We start from the raw sequence: 14820 nt of genomic DNA on the forward strand, positions 1-14820 counted from the left end.
GAGGTGACCTGGGGAAAGAGCCTGGTCGTAACGCAAGGACTCTTTCGTTCGCGTTTGCGATCCAGTTGTGGAGAAGAGTTGATGTAAGAGGTAGATAAGACACGTCGAATCAGGTCCTCCAGAGTTTGCAACGGCTACAAGCAGCAGCAAGGTAAACTTCTTCTGAAGTTCAGTAACGCGTTCATCGACAACCGTGACGCACCGATAACAGACGGCCAACCACCTGGTGGTACACACCGCTGTAGCATCTGCTTGAACTCCTGGACAGTTATTGGCGCCAGCATTGCAGCTCTTGAATCGTCAACTGCGAGCTGGATGTCGACCAAGGCATAATGCGCGGGGTCGCGGTATGGGAAACACACACGGAACAAGACTGCTCATTGCCTCCGAACTCACATCAGTCCCGATATGTAGCCATCGCAGAGAGACTTAGTGTTGTTCACATTTCGAAAAGCCGATATATAGATAGTGTATACAGGTACATGGTAAAATAGGACCGCGATACGAGTATCAAAGATCAACCAGCTGTTACAAGAAACAGAAATGGAGGGAGGATTTTACATAGGGAGACACGGTCATCGTAAGGCAGGGATAGCTGGTTTTACATTGACGAATAATCATAATTCGACCAAAGGAAGAACAAGAAATAGGGGAAGGAGTTGTAAGAAAGTCCCACATTGAATGATACTTTTTTCATTGTCCCAGTTTGTCCGAGGGTGCGCGTTTGGATGCCGAGGATAGATAGATGGGAGAGCCAGATGAAAACGAAAACGTTCAAAAACGGGAGGAAGAAGCAGTAGCAGTCGAAGTGGGGTGGATAGATAGAAGGAAGATTTATAGCAAGAAATTTGAGGAAAGTAGAGGTGACATGAAAGTGTTGAGTTCCATACAAGTTTGTTAGTAATAGTAAAAGATGGGTCCTGAGTATTACAGAGAAAGATACGGGGGTTTTGATGAGCAAGACGTCGGAAATTCGTTAAGGTCGTTAGTTGTGATCAGATGTTTCGGGCTTGGGTCGTCGTAGTCGGTGCCAGGGAAGAGAGTCAGGGTCGATCTAATTGGTCGCTCACCTCAGGCGGACGACTTGTGGCGCGGTCAATAATTGTAACCCTGGCCTTGGTTGGCGTTGTGCCCCTGGTTATTGCCTTGAGAAGGGGCTGGGCTGGTATGCCTCATGACAGCTTGGTAGGCATTGGAGCTCATGCCTCCCATATGATTCATGCCGCCCATGCCCATTCCACTAAGTCCCATGTTGAGGGGCATGTTGCCCATACCCATGCTACCCATGCCCATACCCATGCCCATACCATTCATCGGGGCAGTGATTCCCATCCCGCCGACTCCTCCCATTCCCATTCCCATTTGCAGTTGCATCTGCATCATGGGAGTCATGTAGGCGTTGCTCTGGAACGCAAGGTTGTTGCTGTTCGAGGTGTTCGAGGTTTGATTGGAGTGAGGGGAGGAAGAAGTCGAGGAAGTGACAGAGGAGTGGCTAGGCTGGGGAGAGTGAACCACAGAGCTGGGCTGGGTTGGAGGCGAAGACGCGCCAGAGTTCTGGTTGTTGGTCGGGATGGTGGGGATGATAGGCGGGGGTGGGTTGCCAGTGGCGGCCTGGGCCTGCATCTTCTGCATCGCTTGCAACTGGACCGACCGCTCACATCAGCATACGGTTGTTAGGTGTGACATGGACGTAACATACCTCGTAGAAGGCAAAGTCTTGAAGTAACGAAGTCCTAGCTGGGTGGGTGTGGAAGATACGCAACATCTCTTGCCCAGCATCAGGAAGCAACTCCTGTGTATCCCGTGAATTGGTAACAGGTTTGCGCTCCTGGGTGTTACTGTAGAGCGAGGTTAGAGAGAAGGATCGATCAGGAAGTAATAGTGACATACTTCAATTTGATATGGCGAAGCGCTGCGTTGGGAATATCCCTGACAAAGATCCATTTGACTTTGAACACGCCCTTCCACTTGTCAGAGGCCCAGACAGTACTGCTTCGCGTATAGTCCACCGGGGTCATCATCTCAGCCATGCCACAGAAATGGCCCGAAGCATTGACACTGAAGAAAAGATAAATCGGGCCGCGCGACGCAGATTCTTTGAAAGCTTTATCAAGACGCTTGTTGCCGGGGTCCGTTGAGCTCCAGATTTCGTACTTCAAGGACTTGTGGACGTCATCCTCGGTGTAGGACTTGATCACGAAGTACCTAGCCTATTGAATCAAGTTAAGGCCCTATCGCAAGTACCAAAAGTCCGAAGTGGCTACTTACAAATGGAGGTTTGATGTCGAACGTAGCAGGGTTGTAACCCTTCGTGGCGATCAGAGAAGGCACGTCGATAGGCGTACTAATGAATGGTTGGATGGGAGTTTGACCGGAAGACCCATTGTTGTGAGGGGTGGTGACATTGGTAGCAACGCCCAAGCCGGGACGGCCTTGGTGCTGACCCTGTTGCTGGAGATATTGCTGGGGGATAGCAGGTACGGCCGGGATTGCCCCAGACCCACTGCTACCACTGGGGCTCTTACCATGACCGTTCCCTTGCTGATATCCGTATTGCATATTCGTGTTAGACTGACGATGCTGAAGGTGGTGCTGCTGGCCTTGATCCCAGTTCTGATTGTTCTGGACACGATTCGGCGTCCGTCTCCCGCCATCGTAGTTGTTACCACCTCCGATCACATTGCCCCCGTTACCACCCGCGCGGGGAGTACCACTAAACCTAGGAGGATAGTTAGGCTGGGTGGCGGCATATGCGTTGGCATTGTATGTATTGTTGCCCGCGCCAGAAGCAATTTCGAGAGTAGAAAGAGCTCGTTGGACGTCATCAATCGTAGCGTTGCCACCGGACGAGAAGTTGGGGTTGCCAGGAGCCCTCCAATCGTTGCTCTGCGACCATGGGGATTGTCTTCCAATTGCCCCACCTGTGTTTTGTTGTTGCTGCTGTTGACGGTAGTAGTACTCATCCTCAGCACTAGGGACGGTCGCGGCGTTTGTGCTGAGGTCCTCCGGCTCGTACGGATATTCCACTTCCTGAGAGTACTCTGAAGGGTCAGGGGTGGATGGTCCTTGGGAATGAGTAGGGACGGTGGCCTGTAGAGTTCCGGAGCGTTTAAGGCCAGCGTTATTGATTTTACGCTGTCCCACGCCAGCCCCATAAGTGAGGGAAACGTGTCGTCGGACGCCGGAGCCCGCAGGGGGAGGTGAAGGGACCTGGGGAGGTTGCTGGTTGAAGTGGGGAGACAGCGGCGAGGTGGTATTCGCAGCCTGAGATTCTAACTGCTGTTCCACGCTTGGATGCTGAGAAAACGACGGAGGATCGGGAAAATGAGCGACGATGGGGAAGACAGAAAAGTGATCTCGGCTCACCTCCTCGTCCTGTACATGATATTCGGCCAGGTTCCAGGGCTCCTCGTCGCCTTCGTGGCCTGCGATGGCTGCCAAACTGTTGACTGGAGCCTTGGGGGTGATATTGGCCGATTTTGAGGCATTGAAACGGTGGTGGTAGCGGGTTGGGAGGGAGCTCTGCCTGTGGAGAGAGGTTTTCTCGCCGACTGCGCCTACGTTGGTGACCCAATCGTCTTCGACTGGCCCGTCGTCGTTCCCAAGGCCCTGGTCGTTGGCCGTCTCTTCGGAAATGATATCCCTGGCCTGAGCCCTGGCGGTCCTTGAGGCCGCTGTGATTGTGTGGTGGCGTCGAACGGAACCACCTGCCGGGGACGCAGGATCCTGTTGGATTTGGGGCTGATTCTGGGACATTGTTGAGGGAGGAAGCCAAAGAGCAAAGTCCTGATCAAAAGTTGGCGAGGCCCTGTGAGAAAGCGCTGATGATAAAACCAGGTTAGCTCCAGGCCCCAAATCAAATATCGAATGCCGTTAGACCTACAGAGCCATTCTTGTCTTTCACCCTCATGTTCTCCTCGTTGCGGCGGCCAACGTCCAACGTCGTAGCCAGACATCTGCAGGTCAGATTCTCCAGCTCCAGTTCACAATCCAAGCCACGGTTCTCCAGAGTCGTTGGTGGTGCAAAGACAGTTGCAAAGTACGGAGGATATCTTTGCCTATCAAGCGTCATTGGCGTCGCGACGCTTGGCGTTGGAATCCTTGTCCATGATGCCTTCACCTATAACGACCGACATGTCGACCGTGTCCCCGTCTCGCCCCTGGCCCTCAATCCCGTCAAAGGCGGGCCAAAGAACCTGCCAATAGTCAGTGTACAGTTTGGAGACGAGGAGAATGAGGACATGCAAAAGCTTCTCGACAGGCCCAAGCTGGTCATTGTTGGCGGAGGATGGGGGGTAAGTCAACCGGTCTTTGCCCGTGAACGTCTCTGACCATTCATGCTCATAGGCAATGGGTGTCTTGAAGACTCTCTACCCCGGTGACTACCACGTCACGGTTGTCTCCACAGACACTTACACGACATTCACTCCCCTTTTGCCTTGTATGTTCCTTTGTTCGCTTCACAAACACGCGTCCTGACACCCATTCCAGCTGCTGCTGTGGGGACCGTATCTGTCCGTTCTCTTATTGAACCCATTCGCAAGCTCATTGCTCGTTTACGCGGCCATTTCATTGCGGGCAAGGCAGTAGACCTTGTCATGAATGACCGTTTGCTCGAAGTGGAATTGACTCACAACGGCAAGAAGCAAAACGTCTACGTTCCCTATGATAAACTGGTCATCGCGGTCGGTTCTTCCTCTAGCACTCATGGTGTCCCCGGTTTGGAGCACTGCTTCCAACTCAAGACGATAGGCGATGCACAGGCTATCCGTCGGCGCGTGATGGGTAAACCTCATCCACCTACAATGATTTCAGCGTCCTAACAACCTCCATAGACAATTTTGAAGCCGCAAGTCTGCCCACCACTTCGCCCGAAGAGCGCAAGCGACTACTGAGCTTCGTCATCTGCGGCGGAGGCCCGACCGGTGTGGAGACTGCTGCAGAGATTTACGACTTCTGCCAGGAGGATATCATGAATTACGTCAGTGTTTCCTTCCTCAATGCCCTGCTGGTTGATATTTACAGCCGGAACAGTTCCCCAAGATTTGCCGTGAAGACGTTTCAATTCATGTCATCCAATCGCGTGAGCATATCCTGAATACGGTGTGTACCTGTGGCCTTTTCATCTCGCCAGAGCCTCGTGCTGATGCTCCGCGCCCTAGTACTCGGAAGAGATCTCCAAGTTCGCCGAGGCCAAGTTTGCCAGGGATAAGGTCAACCTCATCACTTTGGCTCGGTACGTTTAGCGGTCCTATTCCTGGAAACGCGACTCACCCAGCCACAGTGTCGCCGGTGTCACGCCAGACTCCGTCCTCTATACCACCAAGCGCAAGGATGAGTCCGGAAACTTGGTCACTGAGCAGCATTCCATTCCTACCAACTTTGTCCTCTGGTCAACCGGTATCGCCATGAACCCTTTCACCAAACGTGTCTCCAACCTTCTCCCCAATCAAGCCCACAAGAAAGCCATCGAGACAGATGCTCACCTCCGCGTCATCGGTGCACCAGAAGGAGAAGTCTATGCCATTGGCGATTGTGCTACTATTGAGACCTCTATCATTAGTCATTTCATGGATCTCGTTGAGACCTGTGATAAGGACAAGAACGGCAAAATTGATTTCGATGAATGGGAATTGATGGGTATGTGTTCTCGTCTATAGTCTGTCGAAGGGATATCCGCCTGACATTCGAGACACAGTCAAGCGGATTAAGGCCAAGATTCCAATGGCTGAAGACCACCTCGTCCAGGTCCGCGAATTATTCCAGATGTATGATATTGACTCGGATGAGACCTTGTCCTTGAACGAACTCGTCAAGCTTTTGGAAGAGGTTGGAAATAGAATTACCTCCTTGCCTGCTGTAAGTATCGGACCATTCGTCTGTCCCATTCACAGCCTAACCTTCTTTTCTTAGACTGCACAAGTTGCCTCCCAACAAGGCAAGTATCTCGGCGCCAAACTCCACAAACTCGCGCGCAAGGCCAGCGCGACCGCCAACTCTTCAGATACCACATCCCCTGCCCCATCTGGTACCGCTTCTGTCATCCACTCCAGGCCTATCTTCCCCAACGACGAATCTATCGCCAAACCCTTCAAATACTTCCACCTCGGTTCCTTGGCCTACATCGGCAATGCGGCCGTGTTTGACTTTGGCAAGTACTCCCTAATGGGTGGACTCGCTGCTATGTATGCCTGGCGCAGCATCTATTGGAACGAACAAGTCAGCGCCAGGACGCGTGCTTTACTCATGATCGATTGGATTATTAGAGGCATCTGGGGGAGGGATCTTTCGAGGATCTAGATTTCCGGCTTGGTGGCCATTTGCGACAAGCTCCATGCGGAGGACCACATCCGTCGGACAATAATTTCCTTTCTTCACTTGAACGTTATGGACTCTTTTCTGGTCAATTGACCCCCCATTTCTGTATACCTTTTCGATTTGATATCCTCCTGACTTTGACCTTCCTTTCGCTCTTCACTCCGCTTCAGTTACGACCCGGTTACAACCTGTATTGTAAAACCTTATTATATCCTGTACTTTACCCTTGAGCCCTTTACCCTTGCCATGTCCATACCCGGACTCCACCCTTCCTTTTACCCTCCCCTTCCCAGTCTCTTCCATACTTGCGCACTTCCTGATAACCTTTCTCCTCCAACAACCCTTTCACTCCCAATTCATCTCTCAGAAGATCACCAAATAGAATAAGATGTTTGGGCCACTCGTGCCTCCAGTTCTGAATTCCCGGTTGCCCGGGATGAGAAGAGGGATAAGGTGAAGGCGGGAAATCGACGTTGACGTGTGGCGGGAAGTGGTTGGTAATGTAATATTTCGGAGAGGCAAAAAAGACGTCCGTTTGGTCTTGGTAAGAGGACAGGTTCTCGCCGCTGAAGCCCCAAATGCACCATTAATACCAAACACATCGGATGGCAGAGGACAGGCTTACCCTAAAGGAGGTTCACATCCAAGGGCCCAGATTCTGCCAGGAACCTCCGCAAGGACTTCTCTGTGGATATATGCATGGCCAGGTGTTGAGTGGCAAGGTGTAAGGAAGCCGACAGTATCGGTGAACGGGTTCTCGCTCTTCTGGTCGCCAAGTGGGAGTGACCTCACGTAGGAAAGCACGCTGATGGGTCCACTACAGTAGAACAACACCACGTAGATCGTGGCGGGTGCCATACATAGCAGAAACCAAAGGTGCCCACGGCGAATGGGAAGATCTTTACCAAAGACCGCAATTGATTGTGACGAGGTCTTGGCTTTGGGCTTCTGCTTTCGGAGGGTATTTGAGGCTTTGTCAAAGCTGGTGCGCAAGTTGACGAGGGATTTGGCTGCGAATACGTGTAGGAGGGGCAAAAGAGGGTGGATAAACCTCCACTCCTTGTGCCCTGCGAGGGAGTATATTCCCACCGACCATACGATCGTCCAGAACATGCCCTGAAGGGCGTAGCTCTTTCTAGGGGTATTGCTGTCCTTGAGCGTCGTGTACATCCCATGCAGAGTGAATGGGAGTGCAGTGGTGCATAATATCGGCAAAGCCTGCGACAAGTAGTAGTGCCAGGGACTACCGCCGTAGAACAGGGAGACAGAAGATAGGTTGGTGAGGAGGAAGTTGTAAGGGGTGAACGTGGATTTGCCGTAGTAGAGTGTGTCGATGACAAATAGAGCGAGCGTGGCAACAGTTCTGCGAAGGGATGTCAGTGTTGCAAGTTTTAGGTTGAAGGGAAGACACAGACAGGGCCAGGAGGGCATCCCGGACGAACGAGGCGACGAGGGTGCGGTATCGACCGTACGCCCAGAGCAACCGCATGTAGAGGAATGTCCAGATTACTGCATTCGTGGGTCTTATCACACATGCCAGTGCGCTGAATAGTATCATCTTCCTAAGTTTCGTTCTTAATATCGTTTGGTGAGCAAATGCACAAGCGGTCCGGTCCCAAGCACGTACTTGTTGAAGGTGACATGAGGTGTGACATCTGGGTGGGCGTCCCATGGGTAATAGGCGAATGCCAGTGAGCATAGAGACGTTTCGAGAGAGTTGGACAAAGTCCTCGAGAGCGAAAGTGCGTTGAAGAAACTGGTCAAGGACAGTAGAGCCTGTGGATGTGTTTAGAGGTATCCAGAGATTGAGAGGGATATAGCTCACTGCAGTCGACACGTAGTCGTTACCCAGAACTGCCCTGGCCAACCCCACAATCCCGAGGTCAGTGCCAGCGGACAGCGCTCCATGAACAATCTTTGGCAGAGCAATCTACAAAGGCGGTTGAGACTTCTCTATCATGCTCCGAAGCATACCACTCACCAGCAACGCGTCAAATCGATCCAGTCCAGTGACCTTTAGCAGCCAATACGCAGGGACATAGACAGCCGGGTATATGATACTTCGAATTGGACGCGTCGTGGTCCATTCCCAGGTCAAATGACCGTAACCAAAAACAGCCTGATGAGCTGGTTCTAATGCTTGGAAATATTCATCGGCTTGGAAGTAGGTCCTGGTTAGCAGAGCGAGGGCAATACGAAAAGTAACGACATAGAAGATGAAAGTCCGCATCAAAGGATTGTTTGGATTTTAGGCGCCGTCAACGGATGTCAAGGTCCGGTATCAGACCCACAGGCTTGCAACCTCTCCAAACGCAATTGGGATAATTACAGTAGATGATTTCAACAACGATGTTCAAAGGGTGTCGACACAGGAAATAGCGTTTGTAAATAAAGAAAATCTAATCTCCTTTCATTCACCGCTGGAGCAAAAACACCGCAGTGTACGAAGGGACGACAATATAATCCGTCGACGACACAGTGGTTGTCGTCTGAAAAGGGGACTATTGAGCCGAGCCTAGATCGAGCCAATGAACTTTACTTACCTGCCACTTGGCAATACCAGCTTCTCCACCAAAGTGTCGGAGGAAATACCTTCCTGGCGGAAGACCAGCGAGCGACAAGGAGACCGCACTGCTAGGGTTCTTGTTGACAATCACAACGGAGAACTTGCGCTTGTCGTCGATGGCGGCGTAGACTCCCAAAATGTCGGGATTGAATCCAGGGATTTCGATTTCGACACTGGTGCTTCCGAAGACGGTACCGTAACTATTCGAGGGGATACAATCAATAGGGGAGGGTGTCAAGTATACAAATAGCCTTACCCTCGGTAGAGCCAATACGCAAGACCAGTAGGGCCCAGCTCGTTGGGGGTCGCCCAGTATGTGGCGGCGTCGAGACCGTACTTTCCGAAGATACCAAGAGCATCTGCAGCGACGAGCCCACCAGTAATGTCGTTCTCATTGGTCGCACTCCATTCGCTGACAGACAATTTAGTTCCAGGGTAAATGTCTTGAATCATCTTCTTGAAACGAGGAATGAGAGAGACAACACGGGGATTGGGTTGGTGGTTTTGAGGGTCAGATCCAATCCAGGACTCGTCGATGTAGGTTTCATCCTAGTAGCATGTTAGAACCGCGGGCTGTAGGGACCGAAAGGATACTGACCCAAAGACTCCTGGTCATTCGCAAGCGCAAAGCCTTGGCTGCAGCATCCTCGGCGCTGGTGTCGGGTTGGAAGTAGTAGTGAATGTCAAGGTAATCCAAAAGCCGCTTGCCGTGTTGTCCTTCCAGATCTCGCATCTGTTGCAAGAACCATGGCAAGAAGTCGGTGTTGTTGTGCGCCTCGGTATCGCTCCATCCAATTGCACTGGTCCAGTCTGCGAACAGGTAAGCAAACGTAAGGTCGCAGATAGCAGATGGTACTAACAGAACCACCAAGAGCAAGGCGAGGGGGCGAGGACCTTCACATCAGGAAGTGCCTCCTTCGTAGCGAGAGCAAACCTAGTAACGCGATCGAGTTCTTCATCATAACTCATTGGCCTGCAAGACTTGTCGTCACCACACTAACTCTGTAAGATCGAGTTCTGAGAACTTACTCGGGGTGCATATCCGTATGAGTGTGAGCTGCTATCTCAATCTCATTGTCAATCGTGGCGAATTTAGGCTTGTTCTTCAACTGTGACAGCCAGGTAGTAGCTTGAGTGGTGTTCCAAGGGGTATAGGCCCTATTGGGGTCGGTTGGGGGTGAAAGGTTCGTCCCATTGGGGAATCGACCGTTTCCAGAATCAGGGTTATATGGGTTGAATCGCTCCTGCTCTACAGTTCCATGAGTACTCGTATTTTGAGGTGTGCCGCAAGCGTACCAGGGTAAATGCTCCTTGGGTAAGAGTACGAGGTAGCATCTTTGGCAACCCAATCTAAACTATGGCAATGTCAATATCGGGAAGACGAAAGGGGAGCAAGTTACATACGCAGGGACTGTCATAATGGCGTCAGAGCCTGCTTCATGGATCCAACCAATCCAGTCGTCGCTCTTTTCGTTCCCTCTGTTCTCGAAGAACCAGTCCGAACCTGCGTTAGTAAAGTGCTCAAAGGGATTATAGGCTGTCACGGCGTTTCCTCCCCATCGCGAAAAGGTGACACCCAGAGTACGGATGTAGTTGGCGTTCTTGGGCCAATTCACGCCATAGATGTGAGGGTCAATTTCCCGGCGTCTGCGCAGATCGAGCCTATATGTAATGTTTTGTAAGCGAAGAGGAGGAAGGCAAGCTTCTGACAACCTACCTAGCGCTCTGGGCACGGGGAAGGGTGTGGTTGAACGAACTCTCCCCGGCCACGACCGCAAGGTTACCTTGAGAAAGCGGTGAACCGAGGGTCAGGTACGTGATGGACTTGCTAGGAGTATCGGGTGGGCTGTACGAAGTGCGAGAGGTGACTCTGACGGGCTGTGCGTCGGTGAGTAGCTGTGCGCATTCAGAGTCTGAGAATACTTACCCTGCCATTGTGGAAGACCCTAACGGCCGCCGCGTCGACTTCTCCTTGAGTGGTGACGGCGACTGTGTTGCTGGCGATCGGCTCCGCGCTGAGGATCTTTGGCTCCACGACGAGGGCCTGGTGAAGGTTAGCATCTGCATAGAACCTGGGGGCGGCATACGTACTCCAACGAGCACAACGTTGTCCAGGTGGTACTATTATTCAGGTTAGTGGAGGTTCGTGTTGAACGATGCATGCAATGCTCACAGAAGCACCAGAGCTTAGCGCCTGGAAGGTGATTCGATCCCAGGTGCCTGAACCCTATGGGTTGGAGTCAGTAACCGCGTTTCCAGAGAACAAACATTGTGATTCTTACCAAAGGGGCGCCTGTCCCGGGCAACGACTTGAAGTCGATCAAAAGAGTAGAGAACTCGGTTGGTGTGATAGAGTCACTGATATCCGAGAGCACAATGGAGGCGGATTGGGTATCGTCGGTCGTGGATGTGAAGTAAATCTGCAGTCCCGGTTGGTCACCCTGGTAAGGAAGGGGATGGTCAGTCCCATTCACGGGTAGGGTGCGCCGGTGCGGACATCCACTTACCGCAATGTCAAAGCGGAGTCCAGCGTAATCTGAAATGGTGGCTGAGCCCTTCAAGGAGAGGGCAGCCCACTCAGAGGACTTGACGGCGAGAGACGTTCCCGACTCGCCAGCGTAGAGCTCGGAGTTGGCAAAGTCGGTTTCCGTATTCCAGCTCCAGTTCTCCCATCCTGAAGTCAGACCGTCGTTCTGGTAGATGGTGAGGTCGTCTAGTGCACAGACAAGCCCGACGAGGAGCAAGAGCGAAGAGAACACCCTATTCAAGGAAACCATGATACAGACAGACAGGCTAGATGGTGCCTAATTCCCTACGAACGCGGTCGTCCCGTTTAAATAACTTCGAAGGGCGGGAAAGTGACCGCGGTCTGAGTTCGGCAAAATGTATCATGCGCGCAGGAATGGGTAATTCACGGCAGAATCTTGAAAGCTTTCACTGCATGCGCGCCAATCCTTTCGTCCGAAGTGTCGTGTTTGTGGGATTGCTTCATGATTCGAAAGCCTAATAAGCCCTGACGGTGCCTGCGACAAGTCAACAAACGGTGCAGAGAGCTCATCTAAAGCCCGGTCAGGTGGTCAGGTGAGGATGGCGATATCTCCGTGTCCGCGAACCCGACTGTTCTGTGAGACCAAGAGAAGTTCAGAACGTCGTTGATCCTTAAAAGAAGACGCCCGGAAGCCGAGTTCTGTTGTTCTTCTACAGGTCCCTGATTTCACGGGCCTTCGCGGCCCAATTTGCTTCCGCATTTAACAAGGGAGTAGGTCTGCGCGATACACCGGTGTCCTTTGACGCTGGTGTCGTCGATGCTGAAGGGCTCGGGCGACATGGTGGTCAGAAAGCAACCCGTTCCGTTATATTTGATGGCGGAATTATCCACACTTCGCGCCATGTGGGGAGACCGCGCTTTGGTCTAAAATGCCCAGTACATAACGACCAAGTACGGTTAGTCATGTATTTCAACGACTAATCTCATCCAGAAGTCATGGAGCTCAAGCTGGAAAGTTACAGGGCAGCGAGGGAGGCTTTGATCAACGCAGATCGTGCCCTCCGACGTGATCGTTTGCCTCTTACCACCACGATCAACTCTTTAGGCCCGGGCGACCTAGAAACCAAAGCAGATGCAATCCTCAGACGAATTCGACAAGAAGAAGCTGACACGATATGGACAGAAGTGCATCCTTCAATCCCCCATCCATTCCCTGGGATGGAGTTTCTGACTGGTACGGATGTGTCTCTTCATCAAGGAGAACCAGTCGCTCACGCAGGTAAAGGCAAGTCAATCATAGAAAAAACCAAGATTTTCAAGATCTTGAGCAAAGTGAGTTGAGAGCTGAACGTTAATCACACCACAGGTACACTGATATGTTCTTCAGATGCCCAAAGGTGGCCTTTTGCACGCACATTTGGACGCCACGGTCAACGCCCAGGTTCTTATGAAATTAGTCGAACAATATCCTGCATACCACGTTTCGGTAGACCAGGTTCTCACTGAGGAGAATCTATATGCAGTCTTACCCCAGTTCGAAGTTTTCACTGCCGCCGGACATGCAGCGACGAGTATCACAAGTGATTCCTACTCCCTTGGTTCCTGGGTACCTTACCAAGATGCGAGGAAGAACTTTGCCTTTGGGGGCGCTGACGGTTTCGATCGCTGGGTCAATGCAGCCTTGACTATCAACCCAAAGGAAGCCTACGAAACCTACAATACCAGCACGAAGGTAAGCATACGAGGATCCCTGCTAGGACAACAACTTGGTCTCATTGACCTTTTCCTTGCCAGATCTGGGAAAAGTTCAGTAGTGTGTTCATCTGTGCGAGGGTATGTTCCAAACCTTGGTGGCTTGGTTTCTCATTTACCAGGCCCGTGCAGCCGTTGGTGCTTTACGAACCTGTTTTCGAGCAATATGTTCGAGAATTCTTCTTGTCATCCATTGCCGATGGAATCTCCTATGTCGAGCCAAGATTCAATTTCTACTACAAGTAAGTATAGACAAACTGTATCCTGATGCTGTTAGGATTGGCTCATAACAAACTCCTCAGGACCATGGTCGGTGCCGACGGAAGTCCCCTTGAGCACAGGCAGTGGCTGCTCATTTTCGACCGAGTATTAAAGCAGGTGAAGGAAGAACTTGAATCACAAGGCCGCGGAGACGAGTTCCACGGAGCGAGGGTATGACCACCAGACTCCGTTAAAATCATTGCAGCTGATACATGCCCTTCAGGTGATCTATACCTCCTTGCGTTTTCTCAGTCCCGAGGAAGTGGAATGGTATCTCGAGGACTGCCTTGCTTTGAAAAAGGAATTTCCCCATCTTATTGCAGGTAACGCACATTCCCTGTCCAACTGCCGTCCCCCAGTTCTCAGTTTTGCTCCAGGATTTGACCTTGTCGGCGAGGAGAATGCAGGAAGGCCGCTCATAGATTTCCTTGAGGTATTCATGAAGTTCGAGGCCCGCCAGAAAGAAGAAGGCGTATCTATTCCCTTCATTTTTCATGCTGGAGAAACACTGGGCGACGGGACCCATGCTGACTGCAATCTCTACGATGCAATTCTGCTGGGGACGAAACGAATTGGTCATGCGTAGGTACCTACCGTCATCCTTCTCTGGCTGTGCGCTCATTCCAGGTACTCAGGTTCTCTCTCGCCAAGCACCCGGAAATCCTCAAGATCTGTCGAGAGAAGGGTATAGCGATCGAGGTCTGCCCGATATCGTAGGTTCACTGAATGTATTCGCTCATGCATACGATTGACATGATACTGTATCACAGGAACGAAATATTGGTCTGTGTCTGAGCGCGCTCTCTTTCCAGGAAACCCGGCTCTTACGCCCTTACGCCATGCAGAGACTTACTTCTTCGATGCCGGCACACCCCCTTCCTGTGGTCCTAAACAATGGGGTGCCAGTCGCGTTATGCTCAGACGATCCAGCGGTATTTGGAAATATGGGGTTAACCTACGACTATTACCAGGCAAGGTCCTGAGTTGCCGTTTCTCGATTGGTCAACTGACTGTCAGTGAAGGTTTTTGTGGCAAGCGAAGTAAATGGGCTGCGTACTCTTGGCAAGCTGGCGCGAGACAGCCTCGAGGTATCTAATAATCCTTTCTACGCCTGAACTTAATTTGACGTCGGACTAGTTTTCTACTCTTGATGGAGAAGAGAAAGCGGCAGCGCTCAGGGCATGGGAACGACGCTGGGACGAATTCGTTCGATATATTGCGGGGTTAGAGTAGTAGTATAATGACTTTGTAACTGTTTGTACTGTGCTTGAAATGCTGTTACTTTAAGGGTTTGATTCGTTCTTGTACCCTTACCACCATCATACCGTGCGTCCCCAAGGTTGTACACAGCATCGTCTACAACGAGCAAAGGTATGTCGTCGTCGTTGCAGCGCGCTCCCCCGTCGCTTCGCATCCCCCTCTCATCCTCCACTCC

The 14820-nt window shown here is 51.6% G+C and overlaps 5 protein-coding genes across 5 annotated transcripts; 2 read left to right on the forward strand and 3 right to left on the reverse strand.

Annotated features, from left to right (window-relative positions):
- Positions 1-1095: 1095 nt before the first annotated feature.
- Positions 1096-3756, reverse strand: CC1G_01141 (high-glucose-regulated protein 8; the record flags this gene model as incomplete). The annotated part of the gene is made up of 5 exons (XM_001833027.2): positions 1096-1641; positions 1700-1838; positions 1891-2210; positions 2269-3297; positions 3367-3756. 5 exons carry the CDS (start codon positions 3754-3756, stop codon positions 1096-1098), a joined length of 2424 nt encoding a protein of 807 aa, XP_001833079.2.
- Positions 3757-3908: 152 nt separating this feature from the next.
- Positions 3909-6300, forward strand: CC1G_01142 (mitochondrial NADH dehydrogenase; the record flags this gene model as incomplete). Its single annotated transcript, XM_001833028.1, has 9 exons — positions 3909-4295; positions 4348-4441; positions 4492-4785; positions 4836-4981; positions 5026-5103; positions 5163-5236; positions 5285-5640; positions 5699-5859; positions 5914-6300. 9 exons carry the CDS (start codon positions 3909-3911, stop codon positions 6298-6300), a joined length of 1977 nt encoding a protein of 658 aa, XP_001833080.1.
- A 253-nt stretch (positions 6301-6553) lies between these two features.
- On the reverse strand, positions 6554-8405 carry CC1G_13869 (GPI mannosyltransferase 3; the record flags this gene model as incomplete). The annotated part of the gene is made up of 6 exons (XM_002911787.1): positions 6554-6884; positions 6944-7681; positions 7734-7880; positions 7946-8094; positions 8144-8177; positions 8380-8405. 6 exons carry the CDS (start codon positions 8403-8405, stop codon positions 6554-6556), a joined length of 1425 nt encoding a protein of 474 aa, XP_002911833.1.
- A 327-nt stretch (positions 8406-8732) lies between these two features.
- CC1G_13870 (hypothetical protein) lies at positions 8733-11661 on the reverse strand (the record flags this gene model as incomplete). The annotated part of the gene is made up of 14 exons (XM_002911788.1): positions 8733-8807; positions 8862-9084; positions 9141-9433; positions 9483-9694; positions 9745-9857; positions 9914-10133; positions 10181-10239; positions 10289-10546; positions 10602-10762; positions 10812-10928; positions 10976-11005; positions 11058-11111; positions 11167-11325; positions 11392-11661. 14 exons carry the CDS (start codon positions 11659-11661, stop codon positions 8733-8735), a joined length of 2244 nt encoding a protein of 747 aa, XP_002911834.1.
- A 707-nt stretch (positions 11662-12368) lies between these two features.
- Positions 12369-14696, forward strand: CC1G_01144 (adenosine deaminase; the record flags this gene model as incomplete). Its single annotated transcript, XM_001833030.2, has 13 exons — positions 12369-12606; positions 12658-12704; positions 12760-13104; positions 13167-13205; positions 13257-13366; positions 13427-13556; positions 13609-13708; positions 13763-13967; positions 14021-14098; positions 14156-14168; positions 14231-14356; positions 14408-14473; positions 14523-14696. The coding sequence occupies 13 exons, from the start codon at positions 12369-12371 to the stop codon at positions 14616-14618; spliced, it is 1593 nt and encodes a 530-aa protein (XP_001833082.2). The 3' UTR covers positions 14619-14696.
- Positions 14697-14820: the final 124 nt, after the last annotated feature.

Source organism: Coprinopsis cinerea (genome assembly GCF_000182895.1).
Source record: "Coprinopsis cinerea okayama7#130 chromosome 2 map unlocalized cont3.2, whole genome shotgun sequence".
Lineage (NCBI taxonomy): Eukaryota > Fungi > Basidiomycota > Agaricomycetes > Agaricales > Psathyrellaceae > Coprinopsis > Coprinopsis cinerea.